We start from the raw sequence: 24,068 nt of genomic DNA, 5'->3' as shown, positions 1-24,068 counted from the left end.
CTTTCTGCTTTTTTTAAACTGTTCTACTGTAAAAATAAATAAATAAAAATGTTTCCATAGAGATTGCTGCTGCCCAGAATTTGTTGTGTGGGTTTTTTCTTAATTTCACAGATCTTAATGTAAGAATGTATTCATTTGTAATAAACTACCTGTTTTAATGTTAATGTAAAATTCCTTGCTGTGACTGCATGTTGCCAGATACGTAAGAAAACAGTAAGTGAAATAGGCTAGAAATTAAAACTCAGTCATGTTTCCACTGACAACAGCGTGTGAAGTACAAAATGAAAATACTGGTCAAAAGTTGCAAATAATAAATTAGATTTGTAAAATTCTCTTAGATTTAACAATCAAGTGTCTAGCTGGTAAATAAATTGCATGAGGTAAAATTTTAAAAGCACCTAAATCGATTTTCAAAGTGACTGAAAGTCCATGCAATTTAGGCTCCTAAGTCACTTTTGAAAATGTGACTTAGGGCTCGTAAGTCATTTGCCCTTTTGGAAATTTTACCCATACTTAAATGCTTAACCTGACAGCATCCCTTTTCAATTTTGGGCTTTTGAATTCATTTATTATGCTTAAGATGTATATTATATATAAAAAACAAATCTCAGTAATTGTACTTTTTACATGTTGAACACAATTGAGCCTATTTTTAGGCATCAAAAAATTTCACAGTTTGTCACTGTGAGATCCTTACATAACATTTTTTTCAATATGTAAGCAAATCCAAGTATGCATCTTGTATACCTTCTAATTAGTTTGGTTTCCTATCAAAATTGTATGAGAAAATTGTTATAGGGTGGTAATATTCAATTTGTTGTTATAGGTTTTGGATTTAATGGATTGTGGAGGTTTGCTGGGCCATTCTCTAAGGTAAGAATAGTATGAAAAATGTAAGTTCTTCAGAATCTTGTCTTTATTGTGTATGTGGAACACCAGGATGCCCTTATGGCACTATATATAAAGATTAAAAAACAACATTGATAAAACAGGCAAACTTTTTATGTGTAAGGCAGTAACTAGCTCTCTGGCAGACCTCACAAATCTTGATAGATTTGATAAGCGGGTATAAAAACAGATAATGGTACCTACTGTTAAGCTATCAGGTAAGAGCAATCAGGTTGGTAAATAACCCTTTGCAATGCTCCCATTGTCATTGTTAAGAGGCACTTGACATACGTTGTCATTCAGCACACCTTTAGATCTTTATTAGATGTATTTTGTAGCTTACAGAAATGTGGAAATCAATACAGGAGTAAAAAGAAAAGGAGTACTTGTGGCACCTTAGAGACTAACCAATTTATTTGAGCATGAGCTTTCGTGAGCTACAGCTCACTTCATCAGATGTTTACCGTGGAAACTGCAGCAGACTTTATATACACACAGAAATCATGAAACAATACCTCCTCCCACCCCACTGTCCTGCTGGTAATAGCTTATACAGGAGTATAATTCACAATGATAAATTTCACGTTTTACACTGAACCTAATGTCATCTTAAGTATTGACCATCTGTACTGCAATTTGTTCTGTCAAATGGATGTAACAAGGACCAAATGGGCAGAGACGGGCAGTGGTTGGATATTAGATTTAAAGGAGCACAGATAATGATGTTTATAAATCGCCACGTTCAGAGCTAGATGCAGCAGTTCACCTTCTAAAGGAAATTTCAGCATTGGTGCTTCCACTTCATTACTTGATGCTGCTGCTATCAAGTGATATGTGCATATTATAACTACAGATTGCCTTTAGTGTATATTAAAATTAATCTGAATCTGAGCCTAGATTGCAGATGCCCACATAAAATGCTTAAAGACCTAGACAAAACAAGTGAACACCAAAGTAAAAGTTTGAGGTAAAATTTATGTTGATATTGGGGGAAATGAAATAGGAACAGATCTAATTTTTATTTCCACAGCAAACACAAATCCCAGACTATGCTGAGCTTATAGTGAAGTTTCTTGATGCCTTGATTGACACATATTTGCCTGGAATTGATGAGGAAACCAGTGAGGAATCCCTACTGACACCTACGTCTCCTTATCCTCCTGCAGTGCAGAGCCAGCTTAGTATTACTGCAAACCTTAACCTTTCTAATTCTATGACCTCACTCGCAACTTCCCAGCATTCCCCAGGTCAGTAAATATTTTTATATTACCTATATAAAGGGAACGTATTAAAAATAACATCTGTGTAGCCCCACAAACAAAAATTTTCAGTAATACTCCAGAGATGTTGCTATATTAAGCGACATTACATTCTGAAGCAGGGCTTGATGTTGATTTTGTCTGTCGTGAAAATTGTCTTCTGGCCCTGGGAGTGGGACTCTCAACATTGTCATGTTACTTGTATCTCAGTATCGACGTTAAATTTGTTAATGAGGAAAACTTGCAAAATGCATAGGGATCCGGAATTTTCCTGTTGTTGGTGATACATGCTGAGGAATAACGACAAGGTGCAGCAGCATGCAGAAAGAGCCACGTTTTAGTGTGTGTCTATAATATTTAATACTAGAGCAGTGGATGCTAAAAAGTAAACGTTTACATTTGTGTTGAGATATCCTCATAGTTCATCATGGAAATAACAGTATGAAAGTCAAGGTAGGAACATGCAAATTAACGCCCCAGGGGGAAAAAAGATCCAAAACATCCGTATTGAGTGGGAGGCAAGCCCTGGAAAGTAGTAATGCTGAAGGAGACCTGGGGGTTGTAGTGGGGTAAATAGATATGAGTTGGTAATGTAATATAGTTTAAAAAAAAAAAAAAAAAAAAGCCCAAACCAGTGTAGTATAAGACTGTACAGGCACCAGCATGATGTCACAGAGCAGAGGTGGTGGTCCCGGTGCTCCCACACCTGAAATACTGTTTCACTTCTGACCACATTACTAAAAAGATACTGGTAAATAGAAGTTCCAAAAAGAACTACAACCAAGTATTAGGAAAGAGTAAATGATGGAGGAATAGAAGACTTTAATATGTATAGCTGCGCTATGTGACAACTAAATGGGAGGAAATAAAGCTGCCGATGTTTGCATGCAGGGGGATAAACAGTGAGCAAAGTAAGGAACTATTAAATGCAGTACATGAGGTTATGAGTGAGGGGCAGTAGGATGAAGTGTTCAAAGAAAACACAGGGTGGATGTTGGGGAAAATTTCTTGATACATTAGGCAGTAGTTTTGAATTGCTAACTTACACATCGAGTCGCATCTTTTCTGCCTCTGTTAGTGATACCAATATAGGTGTATAATTTTGCCCTGTTGTGTTCAAATTACTACAGCTCTGACACTTTTAAAAATCATCTTTTTGGTTCCATGCTTATTTTTCTGTTCTGGATGCAAGGTAGTCTCTTCCTTACCTTTCGGGCCAGTACTTGCAATAGGCTGTGTTCATTGCCTGTTTTCTGTCTGGCTTCTATTGGCCCAAAACCAGGAGTCAGTTGCACTCAAGAAATCAAGCCTTCCAGTTCTCCTTTCTGCTCACAGCTGTTGTCCCTGTTTCTTTGTCTATATGACGATAAATATTAGGTTTGCAAAAGATGAGGCAATGCCCTGTAAGGCTGGTTACCAAATGAGTAACATTGAAGTGTATTTAAAATCCTACCACTTCATCACTTAGTTGTGACCTCAATGCAGAGTCTGTCCAGTGTCTTTGAAGAAGTGGACTCCAATTTTTTAGAACAGGTGAAACACTCTAGTTGATTTAATCATTGAAGAGAGAGTGCTAGGATTGTGTCTTGAGAAAACTGAGCCAGTGCAAGTAGAAAAATCTGGAGAAACTGGCTCATTTCCCAAGTTCTGGCTAAGCCTATGTGATTTATTTCACTAACTAGCTTTGTCCTGAATGGGAGAAGAGCATTTGTTTTTCAGAGTTGTACCTGTCTGTGCTGTTTTATCAATAGCACAGCTCAGCCCTAGGGAGGCTTTTATTGTCATTGCAGTCTTGTTGCTGTGTCCTTGGTATAGATGTTCATGCTGAGGACAAATAACAAGACTTGGGCAGTGAGAAACAGAAGAATTGGGGTGCAATCAGGTTTATGATCACGAGGTGTTAAAATTATCAACACTATTTTTCTGTAATAAATGGTTACGGTAGATGTTAGTTTTAGAAGTCCTTGGAAAAATCACTTTTTTACATTGCAAGAATTTATGTTCCTGTCTTAATTTCTTAAATAAGAAGGTGGCTTTAGCTTTGTTTATAAACGTAAAGAAATTTTTGGCAGAAGTATTATAAAGCAATGAATAGTCAAAAGTGTCAAGTTGGTTGACTTTTTTTAAAACAGAAAACTACATGAAAATCTTAGATGGTGTGTCAATGGTATTACTGTGAGTATTTAAAGGGACACAGTTAAGTTAAAAATTGCTTTCTGAAAATTTTGAGCTGACTATAGGTACAAACAGCACGTAAGGCTCCTATTACAGAAAAGAAGTGAAAGGAAAATTTTGTCAGTTTAATTTATGTATTTGCCAACGCAGGTTTAGTAAATTCACTGTTTCCCTCTATGGTCAGTTAGGAAGATGGAAACTGACAGACAAACGGGAGTAGGAAAAAAATTAAAGGCATTTTAAAAATAAAATTCAGAACATGCTGTATAAATCACGGGTTCCCAAACTTTTTCAAAGTTTGGTCAACGTCTTAATAGAAAGACCTGTCTGATGGCTACCTTTCATCCTACAATTATGTAACATCTCTGTGACAACTCCAGCAGTTGTTTGCTCATAGTAAAGTGATGTTGGGAAAGCATTTGTGTATTCTTAGCTTCTGTACTGCATTGTGTGTTGTGGTCTTTTCAGGAAAAAAAAAAAAATTTGCTGTGTAAGCTTTTGCTCTTCATTTCATTACTTCCCATCTGTTCTGTTTCTCTCAACTAGAAACAAGGAACAAGTCAGTTCCCTATAAACCACTAGAAAGTGTTCTGCAAACCACACTGGTCAATGGGAGACCATTTAGGAGAAAACTATTTTTTTAAAAATCCCATTAACTTAAAAAAAAAAAAAAAAGGGGGGGGGGGGTCGGCAGTGTCTGTTCAATGTGTAAATGTATTACATTATATTTTTTTGTAATAATAAATTAGACTATGTAAAATGTAGAGCTAGAGGTTAGTCAGAACATGCTTTGTGGTCACAAGACTGCTTCATCCAATAGCTTAGCTATCAAGAGTGGTTTAGTGCTGTAGGAGCTAAAAGATATGATATACCTGGAGTTACTGCTATTGAGAGCAGATTTTTCTCAATGGTCTTATTGGCTTTTTATCAGTTTAAGCATTTAGATTTTTTGCTAGTGTTGAAGAAAGCAAATGAGAGAAAAGTTTCAGCCTATAAGGTATTCTATATCTGATTCTTAAATTTCTTTAAAATTTACAAAACTGATTTTTATTTCTTGGCTTTATTTTGTTATTGTGGGCTAATATTTTAAGTGAATACTAGACCTTGCTCCTCCAAGAAACTAAGCTATTCCTTTAAATTTATCACATGGAGAACTCATTCATCTGAAAGCTCAGTGGTAACTTTAAGCTTTTTTTTGCAGGTGTTGCTCAATTCAGAGGATGATCAGGGATGGTCTAGATAATACTTAGTCCTGCCATGAGTGCAGGGGAGGGGACTGGATTGGATGACCTCTCAAGATCCCTTTCAGTCCTAAGATTCTATGATGCATTTTAATTTTTTTAAACTTATTTTCAGAACTTTTCAAATATATACAGTAAATGAGAGGAATACAGAAGGACACATCAAGTCATCTATTAAGAACATAGATATACATTACAACTTAATATAAGCCAATACTTTAGTAGTTTACCAGTGATTGAATTTTGGGTACCCAATTTCAGATATCTTGAATGGCTGGTGTTCAGAGATGCTCAAAACCTCTGAAAATCACCCCTTAAAGATATTTCAAGTTTGTCACTTAAAAATTAAAGCACCTGAAAACCCTAATAACTAAGAATATCTTACCCCAACTCTTAACTGAAATGTTACTTTGTCTCTTCTCTTCACCTTTATTTCTTATTAGTGTTTTGCCTGTACCTGAATGTACTCACCCCATTCTGGCAATTGGGTGGAAGGGAGACTTAGAATTCGAGCAGTGGTTCTCCAACTTTCTCATTCTGTGGACCAGTTTGTAAGTCAGAGCCCTTCATGTTGTACCTCAGCCCCCAAATCTTCCACTGCTTGGGCCTGAGCTGCACAGATTCGTACCCGTTTAGCTAAAGGTGTGATGTTAAACTGGTACAACTTTGTACGTAGATCAGACCTTGGTTTTCAAACTGTTCAGTCCTGTTGACCAATTAATCAGCCCACCCTACCACGTCTATATGCAACTGTGGATGTAGCCTAAGTCTTGCGTTCAAATTAACTGTGCCATATTAGAGGCTCAGCTTGTTGGGGAAGTCAGATCATTGCTATGTATCTCTCTCCCCATCTGCTGTCCTCTCAGGAGAGGTGAAAGGAAGCAAGGGGTGAAAGAAATGTTCTCCCCAGAATGAAATCAGTAACCCAAGCACACCAGAGTTGGAGATAGAGCTGACCACTACACATGGTCTCTAGAAAGAGGTGAGGTAGCCACGGAAGCTCTAGGATGCTCAAGAATTTCATAGTGATCCGCATACCCGTGGTCTGAGAACCATTCAACCAAAAGAATCAGCTGTTTTGATGATGTCCATCTTATCACATCGAATTAATTTAGAGAGAGCCATTGATTTATACAAACAGGTTATTATTATTTTAATTAAATCTATTAAGAGATTTGCAAATATTAACGTTTTTCCATTTCCTGCCTTTGGAAACAAGAGAACTAGGCAAAATCATTGTCTATAAATGTTTTGTGTCTTATTCTTTTTTCTTATCATGGACATTATTCACTTATGTTTTTTCTTTCATTCTGTGTCCGTGAAGCTTCTCTGCCTTGCTCTAAATCAGCAGTTTTCATGCCGCTTCCTCATCAAGGTACCCTCTATTTTCATCATATTTGCACGAGATACTGCTTGATCTGCATTAGAGTTGGGCTTAAGGCATGAGAAGTAATTTACTAAGCTCTTTAAACACAGGAATGACTCCAGACACAGTACTTGTAAGTAAGCACAAAGCTGTTGCATTTCTTGTATTATCATTAGCTCCTTACTTGATACTTAAAACACAGCAGGTGGGAATGCAAGCCCCATCCACAGGAATAAGGCAGGTTTGAGAAGAGAATTGGCACCTAGATACTCCAGTGATGGGCACCCAATGAAGATAATCTACTGCAGATATTAGCAAAGAATAAGAGAGAGGCCAAAATGTTTCATTTGAGTTCTTTTGATTAATAGGAAATCAGCTTAAACATCAGTTGTATACCACCAGCACTTATGCACAAGAGGAGTTGTTTGGAACCAACTTTGCCAGATTAATTATTGAAGGACACATGCTGCTTTTATTGAGACAATGTCATTTTGAGGTTTCCGTTCATGTAGGAAGATACAGAAAGAGTTGCAGAGAATGTGTTATGTGCTCACCCTTATAGACTGCTTCCTGTTTTCCTTTATCCTGTAGTTTGCCTGAGCTCCAGGTTGTCTGCACCTGTGTGTGGGGAGCAAAAGGATGAAATTAGCCACCACTGACAGCAGGAGTCAGAATGTAATTGTGTTTTTAATTTAGAAAATAATCCTTATGCCTGTAAAATAGTGGGCCTGATTCTCCACTCTCAGTAGTGTAAATGAAAGGAGAATCTAGTGACTGACCAAATGAGAGGCTGATTCTCATCTATATGAGACAGAAGACCGTTGGAGGCAGTTTATTAAAATGGCATGGAAAGTTTATTCATTCAATAAACAGTCACTTGCTTCCTCCTTCCATAATTAGGTTAAAAATTATCTGAAATTCCATTAACATTTTTTTTCACTGTCACTGATTTTTGCTCTACTCTGCATTTTAACTGCTACCATTAAAATAATTTTCTATGTACAGTGCTCATTCTATTGCTGAACATCAACACAATTGCTCTTGAATATTTCTGAACATAACATACCCAACACATTCATTTTGCTACAGAAATAATGAGACAAAGGCCTTAGGTGCACCAGTGTATTAGTGCAGGAATAATTTTCACTCAATACACAATTGCAGTATAAAATTGATAACTGTTACTTGGAAGCAGGTTGGGATTAAAGTGAGGTTTCAACATCATTGCCTCAAATTAATTATTCTGTTTTAGGATGTTAGTGACGATTGCTCTGGACCCAAAGTCCCTTCTGTGTGGAGTGACTTTTCACATTTGCAGTGTAGTAAGTTATTTGTGTGAAGTTCAAACAAAAATAGTTAGAACTTCTGTTTGCTTTGTTCTGATATGAATCTTTTACACACTAAGTTATTTACAATTAACTTATTATAACTAGTCCAACATTGAGAGAATAAGGGTTAAAGCTGTTTAGAAATGTCTGTGCATTTGAACATAAATCCCATTTAGTGCTTTCATCCTGATATTCTACTGTAAGCTTCATTCAACCTTTACCATATAGAGGTGCACTTGTTTAGCCACAATTCTGATAAAGGTTTTCTGTCAGCAGGTAGTCAGCACAGCCATTTGACACAGAGTGAAGTTTCCTGTTAGGCCCATTTTATGACCTCTATCTCCTGTGGTGCTCGCTGTGGAAAATATATTGGTGCTCAAAAAATGTCTGGTTTGCAAATATTTAAATAACACTTCAACTGGTGTCTTTCATCACTTAAAGATCTCTTCAGGTGATTGTCCACATGGTCCACTTCCAATGCATGTGTGCTCCACGTGCACAAGATTGGATTCTTTTGGCCAGCCGTGCCATTGGGGTCTCACCTGAACCTTCGATTCCCTGCCACATATCCCCACTGAGGGCATAAAGGGCAGAGTGAGCCCAACCATCTGTCCGCTCCTTCTTATCAACCATAGCTGCAAGGACAGAACCCCTGCAGTGTTCAGATCTCTGCACACTGTGCTACTTTACTGATCTGCTCTGTGTGTATGTGTGTGTGTATATATATATATACACACACACACACACACATACATATACGTTAAAACATTAGTATAGTAATTTTTTACCACCTTGGCTATATATATTTAAGAAAAAAATTACTAGTGTTAAGGACTTCCCCGGTACTGGGATTTAGCTTGCATGACTGAAACAAAGTCCCTGAGGTTCCAACCATCCCTGCTTCAACATAGACATTCCACTTTGTTAATGACTGGCACTCAAGATGCCTTTTTTGTCTTGGAGAGCCATATGTATCCCTGGTTTCAGAGTAGCAGCCGTGTTAGTCTGTATTCGCAAAAAGAAAAGGAGGACTTGTGGCACCTTAGAGACTAACAATTTATTTGTGCATAAGTATCCCTGGTAAATCCTCAGTCTCACTCGTTCCACAAGAGGATGCAGAAGGTGAGAAAAGCCCCTCTTAGGGGACCTAAGTTAAAGGAGGCATAGCTGTCCTAAAACAACTTCTCCTATGGTGGTTCACAGCCTAACTCAGGTCCGTCTGGTCTCCCAGCACATACAGCAACAGTCTGTGCCTCGCCCGGTACGGATATTTGTGCGTGTGGTGCTGATGACTCTGGTGCCAACCCCTGCAGTACAGAAACTCCCAGCACAGATTTCTTTAGTACTGAAGTTATTTTCAGTACCAGCTTATCTTGTGCTGACCACACAGACTGAGGCGTCATTACTATCCTCAGCTTGTGAGAATGCCCAGTACAGTATCACCTACTAGCACTATGAGGGAGGGATAGCTCAGTGGTTTGAGCATTGGCCTGCTGAACCCAGGGTTGTGAGTTTAGTCCTTGAGGGGGCCATTTAGGGATCTGGGGCAAAAAAATTGGGGATTGGTCCTGCTTTGAGCAGGGGGTTGGACTAGATGACCTCCTGAGGTTCCCTTCCAACCCAGATATTCTATGCTTCTATTACAGTACTAGTCTCCTTCAGCTCCCCTTCTGAGCACAGTCAAGAATTATCACCCACCCACTCAACTTGGTCTCATTCATGTGGCTCCTACTTGCTTGACAGGGAGCCATCACTGTATGTATAAACCTTTGGGACCTCAGGGAGACCAACATTTGCAGACTTGATTAATAATTTTCCTGCATAATAAATCTGATTTTTTTTCCAGATCCTTGTCTCTTGAGAGTCATTTGTGGGTCTCTGCTAGGGAGTTTCTTAGAAAATCGTGGTACCTTGGTCCAATTACTTTCACATATCAGTTCAGCTAGCGCACAGAAAATCACTCAGATTCCAGATGGGAGCGTCTCACTACCAGTACAGAGTCTTGGCCTTTACTCTTTGAACAGCACTGAGAGTATTGTTTGGCAGTCATAGCAGCTAACCTAAGGAGACAAGGGATCCAGGTATAGCCATACCTTGACAGTTGGCTCATTCAAGGATGATCACGGTAGCAGGTGAACAATTCCATTCCCTAATCCTGCAACTTTTCACGACACTGGGTCTCAGGATCAACAAAGAAAAGTCATTGCTATTACCAACACAGAAAATAGTGCTCATTAGGGCAGTGCTAGATTCCGCATTAAGGGCTTATCTGCCACAGGAGAGTTTCAAGACCTTAATAGATCTCGAGAGTCAGCTGCAGGCTCACCCACAAACATCAGATGTCACTGCTTGCTGGTCACCAGCAAGTGGAATTTGTGGACAATCAATCAAAGATCAGTTACTTTAAAATGTGTTGGCTACATGGGTTTCATGACCCTCCCTGCTTCCCTGGAGGCCTATGCCACCTGGATAGTGTATTGGCAAAGGAGCTGACGGACAGCTGAGCTGTCTCCGCCTGTTAGGTCCTTGAGTGTCAGAGCATAGGTCCAGGGCACAGGCACAGCCGAACTGGCACTTCTGGCTAAAAGAATCCAATCTTGCGTGCGTGGACACGTGCACAAGAAGGGGAATCCGTGTGGACAATACATCTTGCAGAGCCACAGTTACAGTAAGATAAGTAACTGGTTTTTTAATTGTATCCAGTTTCCTAACAACTCTGATTCAAGTTGAGTTAAACCCTGAGGTTTGAAAGGAGGGTAAAACAAGTTGTTTTCATATTACACTGACAGTGTATGATTAAATATACAAAATGGCGTGCATCAACAGAGAAGCAAAAAATGGAGCATTAGAAATAATTCCCATTTATAGCAGAGGTCTGTGATTGTAGGAGCTGTACAATGGGAGTATAGTGCGGCAAACCACTGCCACCGTCACTCTGAATTTACCTCCTAGTGGCACTCATCCATTGATATTTGTTTGAATTTTATACCAGCTTTTTAAAAAATGAAAAAATATCCCTTGATTGGATTACATTTGAACTGCATTTGTAGTGTTGCTGTTTGGTTTATAGCCATTTAAATGTAAGGGGCGCTTTCGTTTTGTAAAGTAGCAGCATCTGTTTACATCCTTCTGCTTCTCTGTCATACAGACTTGATAGTGTTAAAATTATTTCAGTACACTTGTTACTATTTGACACACCTCTAATAACTATGTATAAAGTCTGAGGTTATTTCTGCCCAGTAGATAGAACCGTTTTTTGAGTCCAATATTTTTGTGTCTTTTGTGGGGAAATCAGAATTCGTGAAAGGTGCTGAATTGGCTGCCCTAGGGTGAAATCGTGTGGCTGTTCAACAGTGCAATGTAGCCAGTGGCAGTGCAAGTTACATTCCAGTTACACGACCATGGTGCCTTATTCCTAACCTGGAGGGCCAACTTTCAGGGGTAAGGAAGTACTTCCCCGCCAAGACCCATGGTCTCTGCTGACACTGCGACAAGCCCTTCAGTGTATGTAGTGTGTGTGAAGGGGATATCTTGTCCACAGGGAATTGGACTGAAGCCAGTCATTTCACATTGGCTACCAACCAGGGCGCAGGAGTCAAGCCAGCAACCTGAAAAAGCACTGAAAAAGCTCTCTTCCATTACCAATCCCTTGAACCCCCATGATCCTAGTGTTACTATGCAAACCCCATTTTTATCCAAGGGAATTTTCATTACCATTTCTACTAGATGTGTAGTAGATGTACATTTAATACTACAAATTATATGAATATAGAACAGGTATATCCTGTTGGCAGTAAACAAGACTATTAAAATTCATATCTAATCACACAGTTGAATTTTCTGTGGGTTTGCATACTGTTTTTACTACCCAGTACATGATAGGGAACATGATGCAGATGACACGTTATAAAAAGTAAGTTACCTGTGGTTAGCAGGTATTTTTTAAATAATTCAGCTGTTCTTTTAATTGACAGGATTAATACACTAAATAAACCATATGAATCAGGCAATTTAACATTCTTCAGCATAGTTCAGATCAGAAGCATCTGAAAATTTTGAAAAGTATTTTCTGTCTCTGCTGCCAAGTTGTAGGCCAAATCTCAGTACAACGTGATTTAAAGCTGCCAAGCTTTGGCTCCCTGTGAGATGTTTATAATAAAAATATCAGAAATCCCTTAACTTAGGCAATGCTATCTGACTAGCACTGTAAAAAAGACTTAATACAGCCTAGTGTCACTCATACCCCAGACCTACTGCTCAGACTTAAAATTTGTACACATACACACCTGTTCTTCTTTTCCAGGAAAATTTCTGGCCCATGACAGGAGAGTGTAATCCTTAGTTTCCATATCAAATCATGACTGAATCATTTGATTAAACTTCAATTTGCATCAGTTGTTCACTGTCCTATATAGCACCCACCTATATGCCCAATGGTCCTAGTCTTACTGTCCAAACCCCATTTTCTAGACAGAGCACTAAAACTGAGCAACATTCCACAGTTCTACAGCCAATCTGTCATACTCCTGGTATCAGTAAAATTACTTAAAACGACGAGTATTCTGAAGGCTGAATTAGAGAAAAAATAATGTAATTAAGGGGAGGATGGTATTTCTGAAAGTATGACAGACTTTCAGCCTAAATAAAAACTGTTTTGTGTTCAAAAGGCCTCTATGTATATTCCAGAACCATCTAGAAGCTCCAGTGTGCTACCTTCACATGGAAGGAGACAGTTCCTGAAAAGCTTACAATCGAAATGGGCTAGACAGAGTTAAGTACTGTCCCCATTTTACAGATGGGGAGCTGAGGCACAAACAAATTGATTGACTTTCCCAGCAAGCCAGACACTGAACCCAGATCTTCTGAGTGTTAGTCCAGTGGCTTAACCTGAAGACCGTCCATATTCCACTAAAATATCCTTTTATTAAAACCCAACCCAAAAAAGTTCATTTCGTACTACAGTGAAATTACGTTTCCACTGTAACCCATCAAAATGAAGAGGCTGATTCAGGGGCAAACAGTTTTTAAGGCATTGTGATTCAGTTCATACACCAGGGAAGTTTGAAAGAGGAAGTAACTTTAAATGATTGAAGGACAAGAGGCTGGATATGGCTTCAGCTAAGGGCAGAAGAGCATGGATGCATGGATATTGATAGCTCTGAATACATACTCACTAATATAGATAGATCTGAAACAGCACTTAGATATTTGCATTCCTCTCCAAAATTCATGAGACGTGAGCCTCACATGCAGGGATTAGGATACTTACTTGTGTGTGCACTGCTTAGATCACACTGGCCATACAGTTTTTATTTTTTAATTGAAAATCTGTGGATACTTAAGATAACAAGTGCAGATGTGCATTCCTACACCTGTACTCAAAAACATCTTCCTGTTTAGAAAACAAGGATTTACTGGATTCAGTGAATGGTTTATATGCCTACATATCACCTTTAGGGTGTGGTGAAAGCACAATAGAATAAAACATTCCAGCAAGTTTCCAGAGGCTTGATTAGCTGATTTCTTCTCTTTTAAGATTGGAGTAAGTTAACAAACACACACCAAATACTGGGAATTATTTTTGTGTTAAACAATAGTTTCACAAGTCACAATTTTTGTATTTGATTTTGGTAATTTAGTATATGCAGCTTGTGTATGTTTTTACGTATATATAGTACAGCATGATAGTGCATTACCTGGATACATTCTTTATGCATCCTCTTCTCGGTTCTTAATGAAAAGATCAGATGCTGATCCTGTCATTTTTTTCATATTTCATAAACTGTATCAGTTGTCTATCTCTAGATAGTCGTCTATCTAGAGTTTGAGACATCTGAGAACAGTAAGATTTATATACATCTTTTACGAAAGCAATGTTATCAATATTTTTTAAAGTAAGTAATTTCCTGCAGATTCCTTACTAGAAATGAAGTGTTTAAACTTTTACTGCAGAATACTCACAGCTAAAGATGGTTGTTCTGTGAGATGCTGTATTTCTGAACGCTACCTGTAATAAGTGTTAAAACACCCCTATAATCTGTCTTGAAAGTTCAGAATTTCACCTCCCCTGCAGGGTTTTTTCTAAACTAACGCAGTGTTATTCATTAGAGTTCACCCTGCAGGTCATATGGAATTTTAAGTTGCCAGAACTGTATACATGTAAATTGCCATTAATATTTTTCTGTTTTTACTGCTTAATTAAGCTTTTTAGAACTCTTTGATTCCCATCCTCCTCCTCCCCCTTATAATATTTATATTAAGGGGCTTTTGACTGGGAGATATGACTCAGCTGTGCAGGTGGAATACAAATGAACTCATTATATGATGGCAATACTAAAAGACTGTAATGTAAATGGTGCTTTGCTTGCTGTTGAAGTGTTTGGCATTTTACACAGAAGACCAGAAGTGGAGGGAAGGAGGCTGTTATGAAATGGAGCTAAGATTGAAATAGTAGACTCCTCTTGACTGTCTCGTATATCTAAGAAGCCTGTGGCGCTCCTAGTGCAATTTTATTGGCTTGGTATTTGCAATATTAATTTTGCTCAGTTCAGCGTGATTAGAGTGTGTGGAGAGATGCGAGCAATTGTAGATGATTGGACGGTGACCTCTCCTGGAGAGTTATGGTAAGGTTTGTGTTGAAGATGCTCTCTTCTGTGGTAGTTACCATTCAGTTAAGGCCTGCCTGCTTCTAGCTTCACCTGCAGTAATTCTTATTTCTCTTATCTTCTTTTTCTGCAACTTTGTTATTTCAAGTATACAGAATGTCTCATTTTTTCTGCCATTAAAATTCTTAAATGACTTCTTGGTGACCAATTTAACTGAGGACAAACCTGTCTTTAAAATATTAAATTACAAGATAAATGGAACTGAGAATCGTAGCCTCAGGAAAGTAATGTTGTGTCCCCTTTATTTCCCATCAGGAATTGACAAGGAGAATGTCGAACTCTCCCCCACCACAGGACACTCCAACAGCGGGAGGACACGCCATGGGTCCGCAAGTCAAGTGCAAAAGCAGCGAAGCGCTGGCAGTTTCAAACGTCACAGCTCTAAAAAGATAGTGTGAAGCTTTTTTTTTTTTTTTAACTGACTTATGTACCTGGGCTTCACTAGTGGCCCTCCACCAGTTGTGATGCTGCACTTAATTCTTAACGTTCCCATCCCACCAGCCATGTTGCCAGATGATCAACTCTTAAAACATTGCCTGAATTTTAATGCCTTCTTTTCTTCTGTTTTTTTGGTTTAAGCCAGTATTTCAGAACCATTCAACGGAACCATTTGTAGATCCTGAAGAACTTCGTAGATGAATGAAGTATGGAATTCTTTACAGTGCAGTACAGTCGCTGTCCAAATATGAAAGCCATTTCTCATAGACCGTTTTACCTTGCTTCTGTTATATGCCTTGTTAGTTTCTTCTTTAAAGAAAAGTGTTACTGTTTAATCCTGTTTTGCACACTTTTCAAGTTAATGGCTTCATGAGCCGGGGAAGTACTATAATCCTTGTTAATTCAAACCCTTCAGATTTTTAGCTGTGGACTTTTTTTTACCATACTTAAAAGTAACCTTGAAATTAGCCACAGTGCAGTAAACCTAACCAGAGGTGGTTGATAAATTAAATCTTTAGTAATTAGCAATAAATTTAAGAGGACGAGGAGGCCACTTGTGTCTCTTCATTTGCCAGAACGTAGCTTCATATATTTAGGACTGTATATGGACCAGACTGGACAAACTGACTTTTTCCAAAGTACATTTATTTTTTGCTGAACTTTGACTGCACTAAAAGAAATGGATGTGTAGAGAAAAAGCAAATCATCAAGAACTGACTATTAATTATGCTCTCTCAGTAGCTGCTTGGAAAATGTATTACTTTTTATGTTACCACATATCCTATATGTTACTTTTGCCCTTTCCACCAATTTTATGCACCTTCAAGAAATTCCTGACAGAATAACTGTTTGGGAAAGTTGTCTGAAGTAACTTTCAACTCCCTCAGAATTGTGTTTGGCAAAGCTGCTTGTGTGCTGCCCAAGCAATGATACAAAATCATTAATGTTCACTTCAGTGCAAAATGGTACATGAATTTAAAAATAGCTGACATCTTTGTCAGACAGGTTTTGTATGAATGTTTGCAGTGCAATTTCTGCTATCAGCATAGACATTTCTCTCAAATTTTTATAGGAGAATTTTCAATTTTTTTTTTTAATTTGCAAAAATTATGTTTTGGGTTTATAAGAAGTAAACTGAAATTGCTTTCTAGCACTGTGAAAGATTCATCAACTTACAGTAGTATATTAACAATGGATGACTGTGATAATATGCTGCTATGTTGAATGATATGTAATGAAGCAGCACAAAGTGCTACAAATACTATCTTTATGGACTAAAAACATGCGGAACATTTTGATCTCAGAGGTAAATATAAATTCTGACAAAGGAGGGCATGTCATCTGGGTGCTCATTTTAGGGCTAAATATATCTACTGTTAATGCCAGGTGGTCCCTGTTGTATGTTAGGATTTAGCAATTTATGAATGGCTTTAAAGAAAAAAGTATATCATATTAAAAAACAAAAACACCTCCCATAGTGCGATTTCAGTAGTGGCTTTCAGTAAATCAAACTCCACAGCTAAATTAATAGAGAATGGTACAATTAAGTGTTCAGATTGTATTGATATAGCACATTATTCACATTTATTCACACAGTAACAGTGTAACATGTTTATGTAAATAAAAATTTGCCTTTATTGTATTGATTCAGAAAATAACAATTTAATTTTTTTAATTTGTTTACAGTCCTGGAAAAACTCTGAACACAAACTTAATATGCAAATAGTTTGCCAAAATAAGAGGAAAACTTAGAATTAGTAGTTATCTTGAACTAGATATGTTGGAAAATATTGAAGACTTGTGCAATTAACCAAACTTTTTTTATTCTTGATCATGTAGGAGCTGCAGTAGAAACTTAATTATTAAAATTCTACAAAAGCTATGTATGAAATGGATTATGAGGATAGAACTGAATTTAGGAATAGAGCAATGACCAATGCCAGGTACTAAGCTGCTATGCATTCATAACCTTGGATATCACAGATAAAATCTCTTCCATCTAGTACATCCAATTGTGTAGTAGTCAGTTTCAAAATCTCTGTCCTTTTAAAACCTTGATCATATTGAATCAAGCTCATTCTAGCCCTGTCAGTTTTCTAAGTGTTCAGTTTTGTTAAAGATTATGAATCCTAAAGAAAACTCACTAATATATTTTTTCTCACCATAAGGCTGGGAAATCTTTTAAAGGTAATATGCTGTTACAAAATAGAAGCTTTTTGCTCTTTCAGTTTCCCTGGTGAGCTAATTTTCAAAAATACTGCATTTTTCGTGTTTATTACCAAATCAGTTTGGATTGGGTTGAGTGTATTTAAAACTACCTTTTCCAATGTTTTGAGATTGCCTGACGAAATTGGAATTCATAAAAAGTGTGCATTTCAAATGTGTATGTTGTGAAATCAAAATACAGTGATCAAAATTATCTTTCATGTGAGAACCGCAGGAGTGTCTCAGTACCCACTTGACCAAAACTGATTTCATGTAAGATAGGCAATAAGTAACTCACCTTAGTAAATGTCATTGGGTGGGAGGGATTGTCTTAACATTTCTACCATTGAGTTGGGTCAGAAGATCTGAACCTTCTAGAGCAGGGGTGCCAAACTCATTTGGAGGAGAAGGCTGTATTCTATGGTTTATTCTAGTTTGTGGGCCAGCGTATACATTCAGGACCATATACTCCCCCACATTGTACAGTGGAACAGCCACCAATGTTGGTCGGAGGGTTGCAAAGAGATCAAGGGAAGAACATGGTCTTTATATAGTGACTAACTATCTAGTGATAAGTTATTTGTTCAGTGCCTTATTGTCACATTCTTCACTCAGAAAATCTGCTCCCTAGTAAAATCTGCTCTCCACTGCTATTTTTGTCTTTTTCTTTCTCATGTTCTTTCTTAATTTCTTATTCTCCTTTCTTTCTGTGTCGTGCCCCCCCCCCCCCTTGTCTTTGAGTCTTCTGCCCTTCTCTCTGCATTTCATTCCCTGGGGCAACTGCCACTTCCTAACACAGTGTGCTTCATTCCCTCCCCCTGGCACCCATTCCTTTTACTAAAATGGTCAGTGATGAAGTGAGCTGTAGCTCACGAAAGCTTATGCTCAAATAAATTGGTTAGTCTCTAAGGTGCCACAAGTACTCCTTTTCTTTTAGTGATTAAATAGTTAATGATAAGCCTGAAGTATAATCACTGAGCCTTTGATATTCCAGTCTGATTAACAGGGAACGGAGGAGTTCACACCTCTGAGTCCTTGTTTCAGACAGCTGCAGACTCAGCAGCCGTCACTGCATTGGTTACACTCTGTTCACATTTTAAGGTGATCTCTGCAGCCATGGGGCCTAGACACTTTGATTTACGGGAAAGCTTAGATTTTGGAGACTCTGAATCTGACATGCGGACCACATAAATACATCACGGGGACCGTACGTTTGACACCCCTGTTTTAGAGCATGTTTATCCATTATGCATTAACCACATTAAGTACTGTAAAGACGATTGACATTTTATTGTTTGTGTTTGTATTTTCCCTGACTTAAAGTTAACTCGGTAGTATTTTAATAGTGCATAACCTACCTGTTAATTATACCAACGCTTCTGCTTTAATGTGCATGCAATTTATTTTCCATGAAAAGGAAACATTTCAAATAAGTATTTTGTGGACTGAGCATTTGGGAAAGTGCCAGTGCTCTATTCCTAATTGGTTTGTAGCTTTTAGGGCTTTTTCTGTTTCATTCTAAGGTTAATATTTTTCAGATGTAATGAAGCACGTCTTAATGTTATGCAACAGACTTACCACAGACAGTCACTTTTAGTGTTGGCCACACTTTTTTTTAATGCAGTATATTCACCTGTAAATAGATTTTGTGTAAAATTTGACAAAGTATATTTACTACACTGTAAATACATGTGACAATATATTGTATTATTTTGCTTTTTTGTAAAGCAGTTAGTTGCTGTATATGTATAACATACAAATTTGATTATTCTAGTGTTAGTAATTGTTAACTACTACTTCTCCTTCCTGCTGGTGCGTTGTCATTTAAAGAAGAAAAAATGCTGTGTACGATAAACGTACACGCTGTACGATAACTTACTATTTCCATTTGGGCCTCAACTTCGAAAATGTTTCCTTGATTTACAATCCTGTTACTATTGTAAGCAAGCGTGCAGCAGCCAGTGAGAATCCTGCTGACTCGAACACAGTTGGTAACTTGTAGGTAAAAACTGTAGAAATCATAGTTTCAAATAATTGTTGTTCACCCTATTTTCCCCTCATGTATGTACTTCCCTTTTTTTGAAGTAAAATGTAAATTCAACCTGCTTTGAGTTGTTTGGGGGTCATTGGCTGCTAGGGTTCACGGCTGACCTTTTTATTCTCATCATTTTCTTGTCCCTCAGGGTACTGGGATTTGTTTTATTCTTTTGGAAGCTAGAGGTGGGTGTGAACCAAGAACCTAAAGCTCATCAAGGTCAGAAGGATTCTTCTGCTGACTTCAGTGGGGAAGTCCACAATCGTGTTTAAAGCTGGTGATGTGGATTTGTGGCTGTGAATATTGCTGAATGCTTTTTCTCCATAATTGTTTGTTTCTAGATCATGGTTAAACTAATTGTTCCAAATTCTGCCCTCTGTTAAGCGTGAAACAACTCCTATTGACTTAAAAGATGGCTAATATCTAGTAGCAGAGCAATTTCATGTCACCTCACATCAGTCAAAATCAGTTTATCATTTAAATAGCTCAGTATTTCAAACCCATTCATTTTTAAATGTAAATTTAGTTTTTTAATAACTAAAGGTGGCTGCTTAGTCTTTCTAAAAAAATCTTACAGTATATTCTGTCTATTCAAGCTTATTTTAGAAGCCTGGAATTTCAAGTATGAATTAAGTATCAATTAAAGGCAACTTTTGTGGCAGCAGCTTAATTATAATTGAGTCTGTTTTCTTCCATGTGAAAATATTACTTTCCTGTTTAAAATGTATAAACGCTTATATTCGGCCTTTTTTCTGAATTGGTAAAAGATGTCAGAGAACATATTCTCACACTTGATAGTTGCTGCAAACTAAACATTGCGTCATTTGACCCTAGATCAGTGAAGAATACATTTATACACTCTACCACACGTACATGCATGTGCGCGCACAGTATAGATCTACTGATTTTTGTAATGCAGAATGCTGCCCTCGCCAACAGGTGGGACTGCGTGAAAGTAAGAGTAGCAGTTTCTGAAGATGTTTTTGTAGGGGGTTGGGTTTCCCTAATTTGGTATCCAATATGAGAGAGCAGTAATGCCATATTTTCCAGTCCCTTTTTAAACTAGCATCGTTATTAGTCTGGGTAATTATAGACATGTGCACTTGCTGTATTTTCCCCCTCCCCCCCCCCCCATGTAAAACTGCTATGGTGCAGGGCAAAGCAAGCTACCTCTGGCTAGTGATAGTGAAAATTGTGCTCTTCAGGGGCCAAAAGATAGGAGCAAGTTCTTCTTTGAGTGGTGTCTCTGTGGGTGCTCCACTTTTGGTGTCGTTGTACCCCTGTGCTCGTAGCCAGAGATTTAAGTTAGCAGTGCCCCGGTTGGGCCGCACATGAGCAGTCTCCGTCTCGCACTGCTTCAGGCTGTTAACTAGCGCTGTGCGACCAACACCTCGCACCCTCTCTCTTGCCCCCCAGTTCCTTCTCTACCACCATTGGCTTGACTCGGAGCACTCTGCAGGGCCTCACAGCTAGAAATAATCTTTTTCCTGTCCCTTTAGCAGTAGTTCCTAGTTCTTAGTTAGAATACAATAGACTATTTTCCCTTCCTACCTTATCCCTGTCTTAAAAAAAAATTTAAAATTCCTCATAGGACTGTAAGTTTTTGAGTTTTTCCTGATCGCAGTGGCACTTTCCTCTTCTATCTTGCCACATCACTGAGAGAATAAGCTCCCCCGGGGCATGCCTGGCTCCCCAGGCTTTAAACGCTAGACTAACTGCCAGCTTTCAATACCCCTCTCAGACGGACATTCAGGGCGTCCACTGTCTCAGTGAGAGACATATACTGCGAAAGTGCTCGTACTGTCAAAACTGGAAAGCCCGCACGAGAAAGGCAAGGGATTTACAAGTAAAACTTCTCATGGAGAAATCTCTTCGCCCAGCATCTGAGCCTGAGGTACGAACCTCTCTTGGCCAGAAATTGCCGACTGCTGCCTCAGAGAAAGGCTCCTCTTTCAGGGGAAAAGATCCTGAACAGCCTGCCAAGAAGGTAGCAAAGAAACGGCACCACGTCCCCAGCTTTGGAGTCGACCAAGAAAAAGCGCTCTGATAGAGGCCAAATGCTCCCAGTATTGACCACACCTAGGGTGACCAGATGTCCCGATTTTATAGGGACAGTCCCAATATTTGGGGCTTTGTCTTGTATAGGTGCCTATTACCCCTATCCCAGTTTTTCACACTTGCTGTCTGGTCACCCTAACCACACCGGCCATATCAACAGACCAGATCCCTCTGGTACCGACAGTACTGAGAAACCCAGAGCTCCTAAGCAGTTGAGCTCTGTCAGAGGTGCTAAGGGGAAAGTGAAACCCCATGCTGCGGCACTGACAACAGCAAAGGCCATCGGTAGCAAGCATACCTGTGCTAATGCTGCCAACTTCTGCTGGTACTGTGCCGATCAGCTCACTCCAGCACACTGTACTGAGCTCCACCGGCATCGAGACCGGGCACGTCACAGCAGTTCCTCTGTCATACAGACTTACCAGTTTCATCGGTACTGCAGTCTCCTCTCCTCTGCACCGACGGTACCGCAGTACTTAGCCAGCCCAGCTCTCCACAGCTTTCAATGTAGTTCTTTAGGGGGGAGGACGATGCAGAGGAGGATATATGGCACTCGCCCCACCTTTCCTCTCCTGTGTCTACACCCACTACACAGGCCCTACCAAGCGTGGGCTTCCCTTTAAACTTTACAAATCAACCCTGGTATGGCCAACCCTGGATGCCCACCATGCCCTTCCAACTGCAATGGCCATTCTGGCAGCCATGAGCTCCATACCCACAAAAGGAAGTACCCACCACTCTGCCCACAACTGGGGCACCTCAACCACCCATATGGCCATCAAAGGCACCTTCTGCTGTCTCAGAACATAGGGCTAAAGAACAGGAGCAATTCTTGGACCCAGACAAACCAGCTGACATTCAATTGTCATCTTCCTCACCAGATGACACGATTATGCCTCCACCTCCCACCACTGCAGATGATATCAAGCAGTTTCAGGAACTTTACAAGAGAGTGGCCACTTTCCTAGACATCTCTCTGGAAGAGGTCCAGGAATCTCGCCACAAGCTAGTGTACATATTACACATGTCCACTTCATCCAATATCACCCTTCCCATGAATGATGCAATTATGGACCCTGTGAAGTTGATTCGATTCCACCTACCTGTAAAAGGTCTGATAAGAAGTATTATGTGCCAGCCAAGGACACTGAATTCCTTTTCTCACTTCCAACGCTGAACTCACTCGTTATCGACACGTTGAATGAACAGGGTAAACAACAATATTATAGAAACACCCTGTATGATAAAGACTGGAAACATCTCGACCTATTGAGCTGTAAAGCATACTTTGCTGTGACATTACAATTGAGAATTGCCAGCTATGAAGCCCTAATATGCCAGAATACGATCACAATAATTACACAAGTCTCTCGGAATTTATAAACTTTATTCCAGATGACAAAAATGATCAATACAAAGCATTCATCACAGAGGACCAACCTATCACCAGAACAGCTCTCCAAGCTGCCCTTGACTCTGCTGACTCCACAGGAAGATCCATAGCAACAGCAGTTGTTATGAGGAGAGCCTCCTGGCTTCATCTATCCGGTTTCCCAAAGCCAGTGCAGTCCACCATAGAAGACTTACCTTTCAAAGACTTGGTGGGATAACTCGCATGACTGGAGTACTGTCATGGATGGGTATAAACTGTTCAGGAAGGACAGGGAGGCCAGAAAAGGTGGGGGAGTTGCACGGTATGTAAGGGAGCAGTATGACTGCTCCGAGCTCAAGTATGAAACTGCAGAAAAACCTGAGAGTCTCTGGATTAAGTTTAGAAGCCTGAGCAACAAGGGTGATGTCGTGGTGGGAGTCTATAAACCACCAGACCAGGGGGATGAGGTGGACGAGGCTTTCTTCTGGCAAGTTGCAGAAGCTACTAGATGGCACGCCTTGGTTCTCATGGGCGACTTCAATCATCCTGATATCTGCTGGGAGAGCAATACAGCGGTGCACAGACAATCCAGGAAGTTTTTGAAAACTGTAGGGGACAATTTCCTGGTGCAAGTGCTGGAGGAACCAACTAGGGGTGGAGCTCTTCTTGACCTGCTGCTCACAAACTGGGAAGAATTAGTAGGGGAAGCAAAAGTGGATGGGAACCTGAGAGGCAGTGACCATGAGATGGTCGAGTTCAGGATCCTGACACAAGGAATAAAGGAAAGCAGCAGAATACGGACCCTGGACTTCAGAAAAGCAGACTTTGACTCCCTCAGGGAACTGATGGGCAAGATCCCCTGGGAGAATAACATGAGGAGGAAAGGAGTCCAGGAGAGCTGGCTGTATTTTAAAGAATCCTTATTTAGGTTACAGGGACAAACCATCCCAATGTGTAGAAAGAATAGTAAATATGGCAGGCGACCAGCTTGGCTTAACAGTGAGATCCTTGCTGATCTCAAGCACAAAAAAGAGGCTT

At 39.3% G+C, this 24,068-nt stretch overlaps 1 protein-coding gene across 6 annotated transcripts in view; it reads left to right on the top strand.

Annotated features, from left to right (window-relative positions):
* The window catches only part of NF1 (neurofibromin 1), a 170,621-nt gene extending 150,955 nt beyond the window's left edge, over positions 1–19,666 (top strand). For all 6 annotated transcript variants that reach the window (XM_073315123.2, XM_073315122.2, XM_073315120.2 and 3 more), the window contains 3 exons: positions 827–873; positions 1,919–2,135; positions 15,178–19,666. In XM_073315123.2, coding sequence (XP_073171224.1) covers positions 827–873; positions 1,919–2,135; positions 15,178–15,320 — 407 coding nt within the window. In that variant the 3' untranslated portion in view covers positions 15,321–19,666. The remainder of the gene's footprint in view (positions 1–826; positions 874–1,918; positions 2,136–15,177) is intronic.
* Positions 19,667–24,068: the final 4,402 nt, after the last annotated feature.

The sequence above is a fragment of the Lepidochelys kempii genome, chromosome 17, assembly GCF_965140285.1.
Source record: "Lepidochelys kempii isolate rLepKem1 chromosome 17, rLepKem1.hap1, whole genome shotgun sequence".
In the NCBI taxonomy this organism is placed as follows: Eukaryota; Metazoa; Chordata; order Testudines; family Cheloniidae; genus Lepidochelys; species Lepidochelys kempii.
Note: the sequence above shows the minus strand (reverse complement) of the source record. Positions and strands in the feature narration are given on the sequence as shown.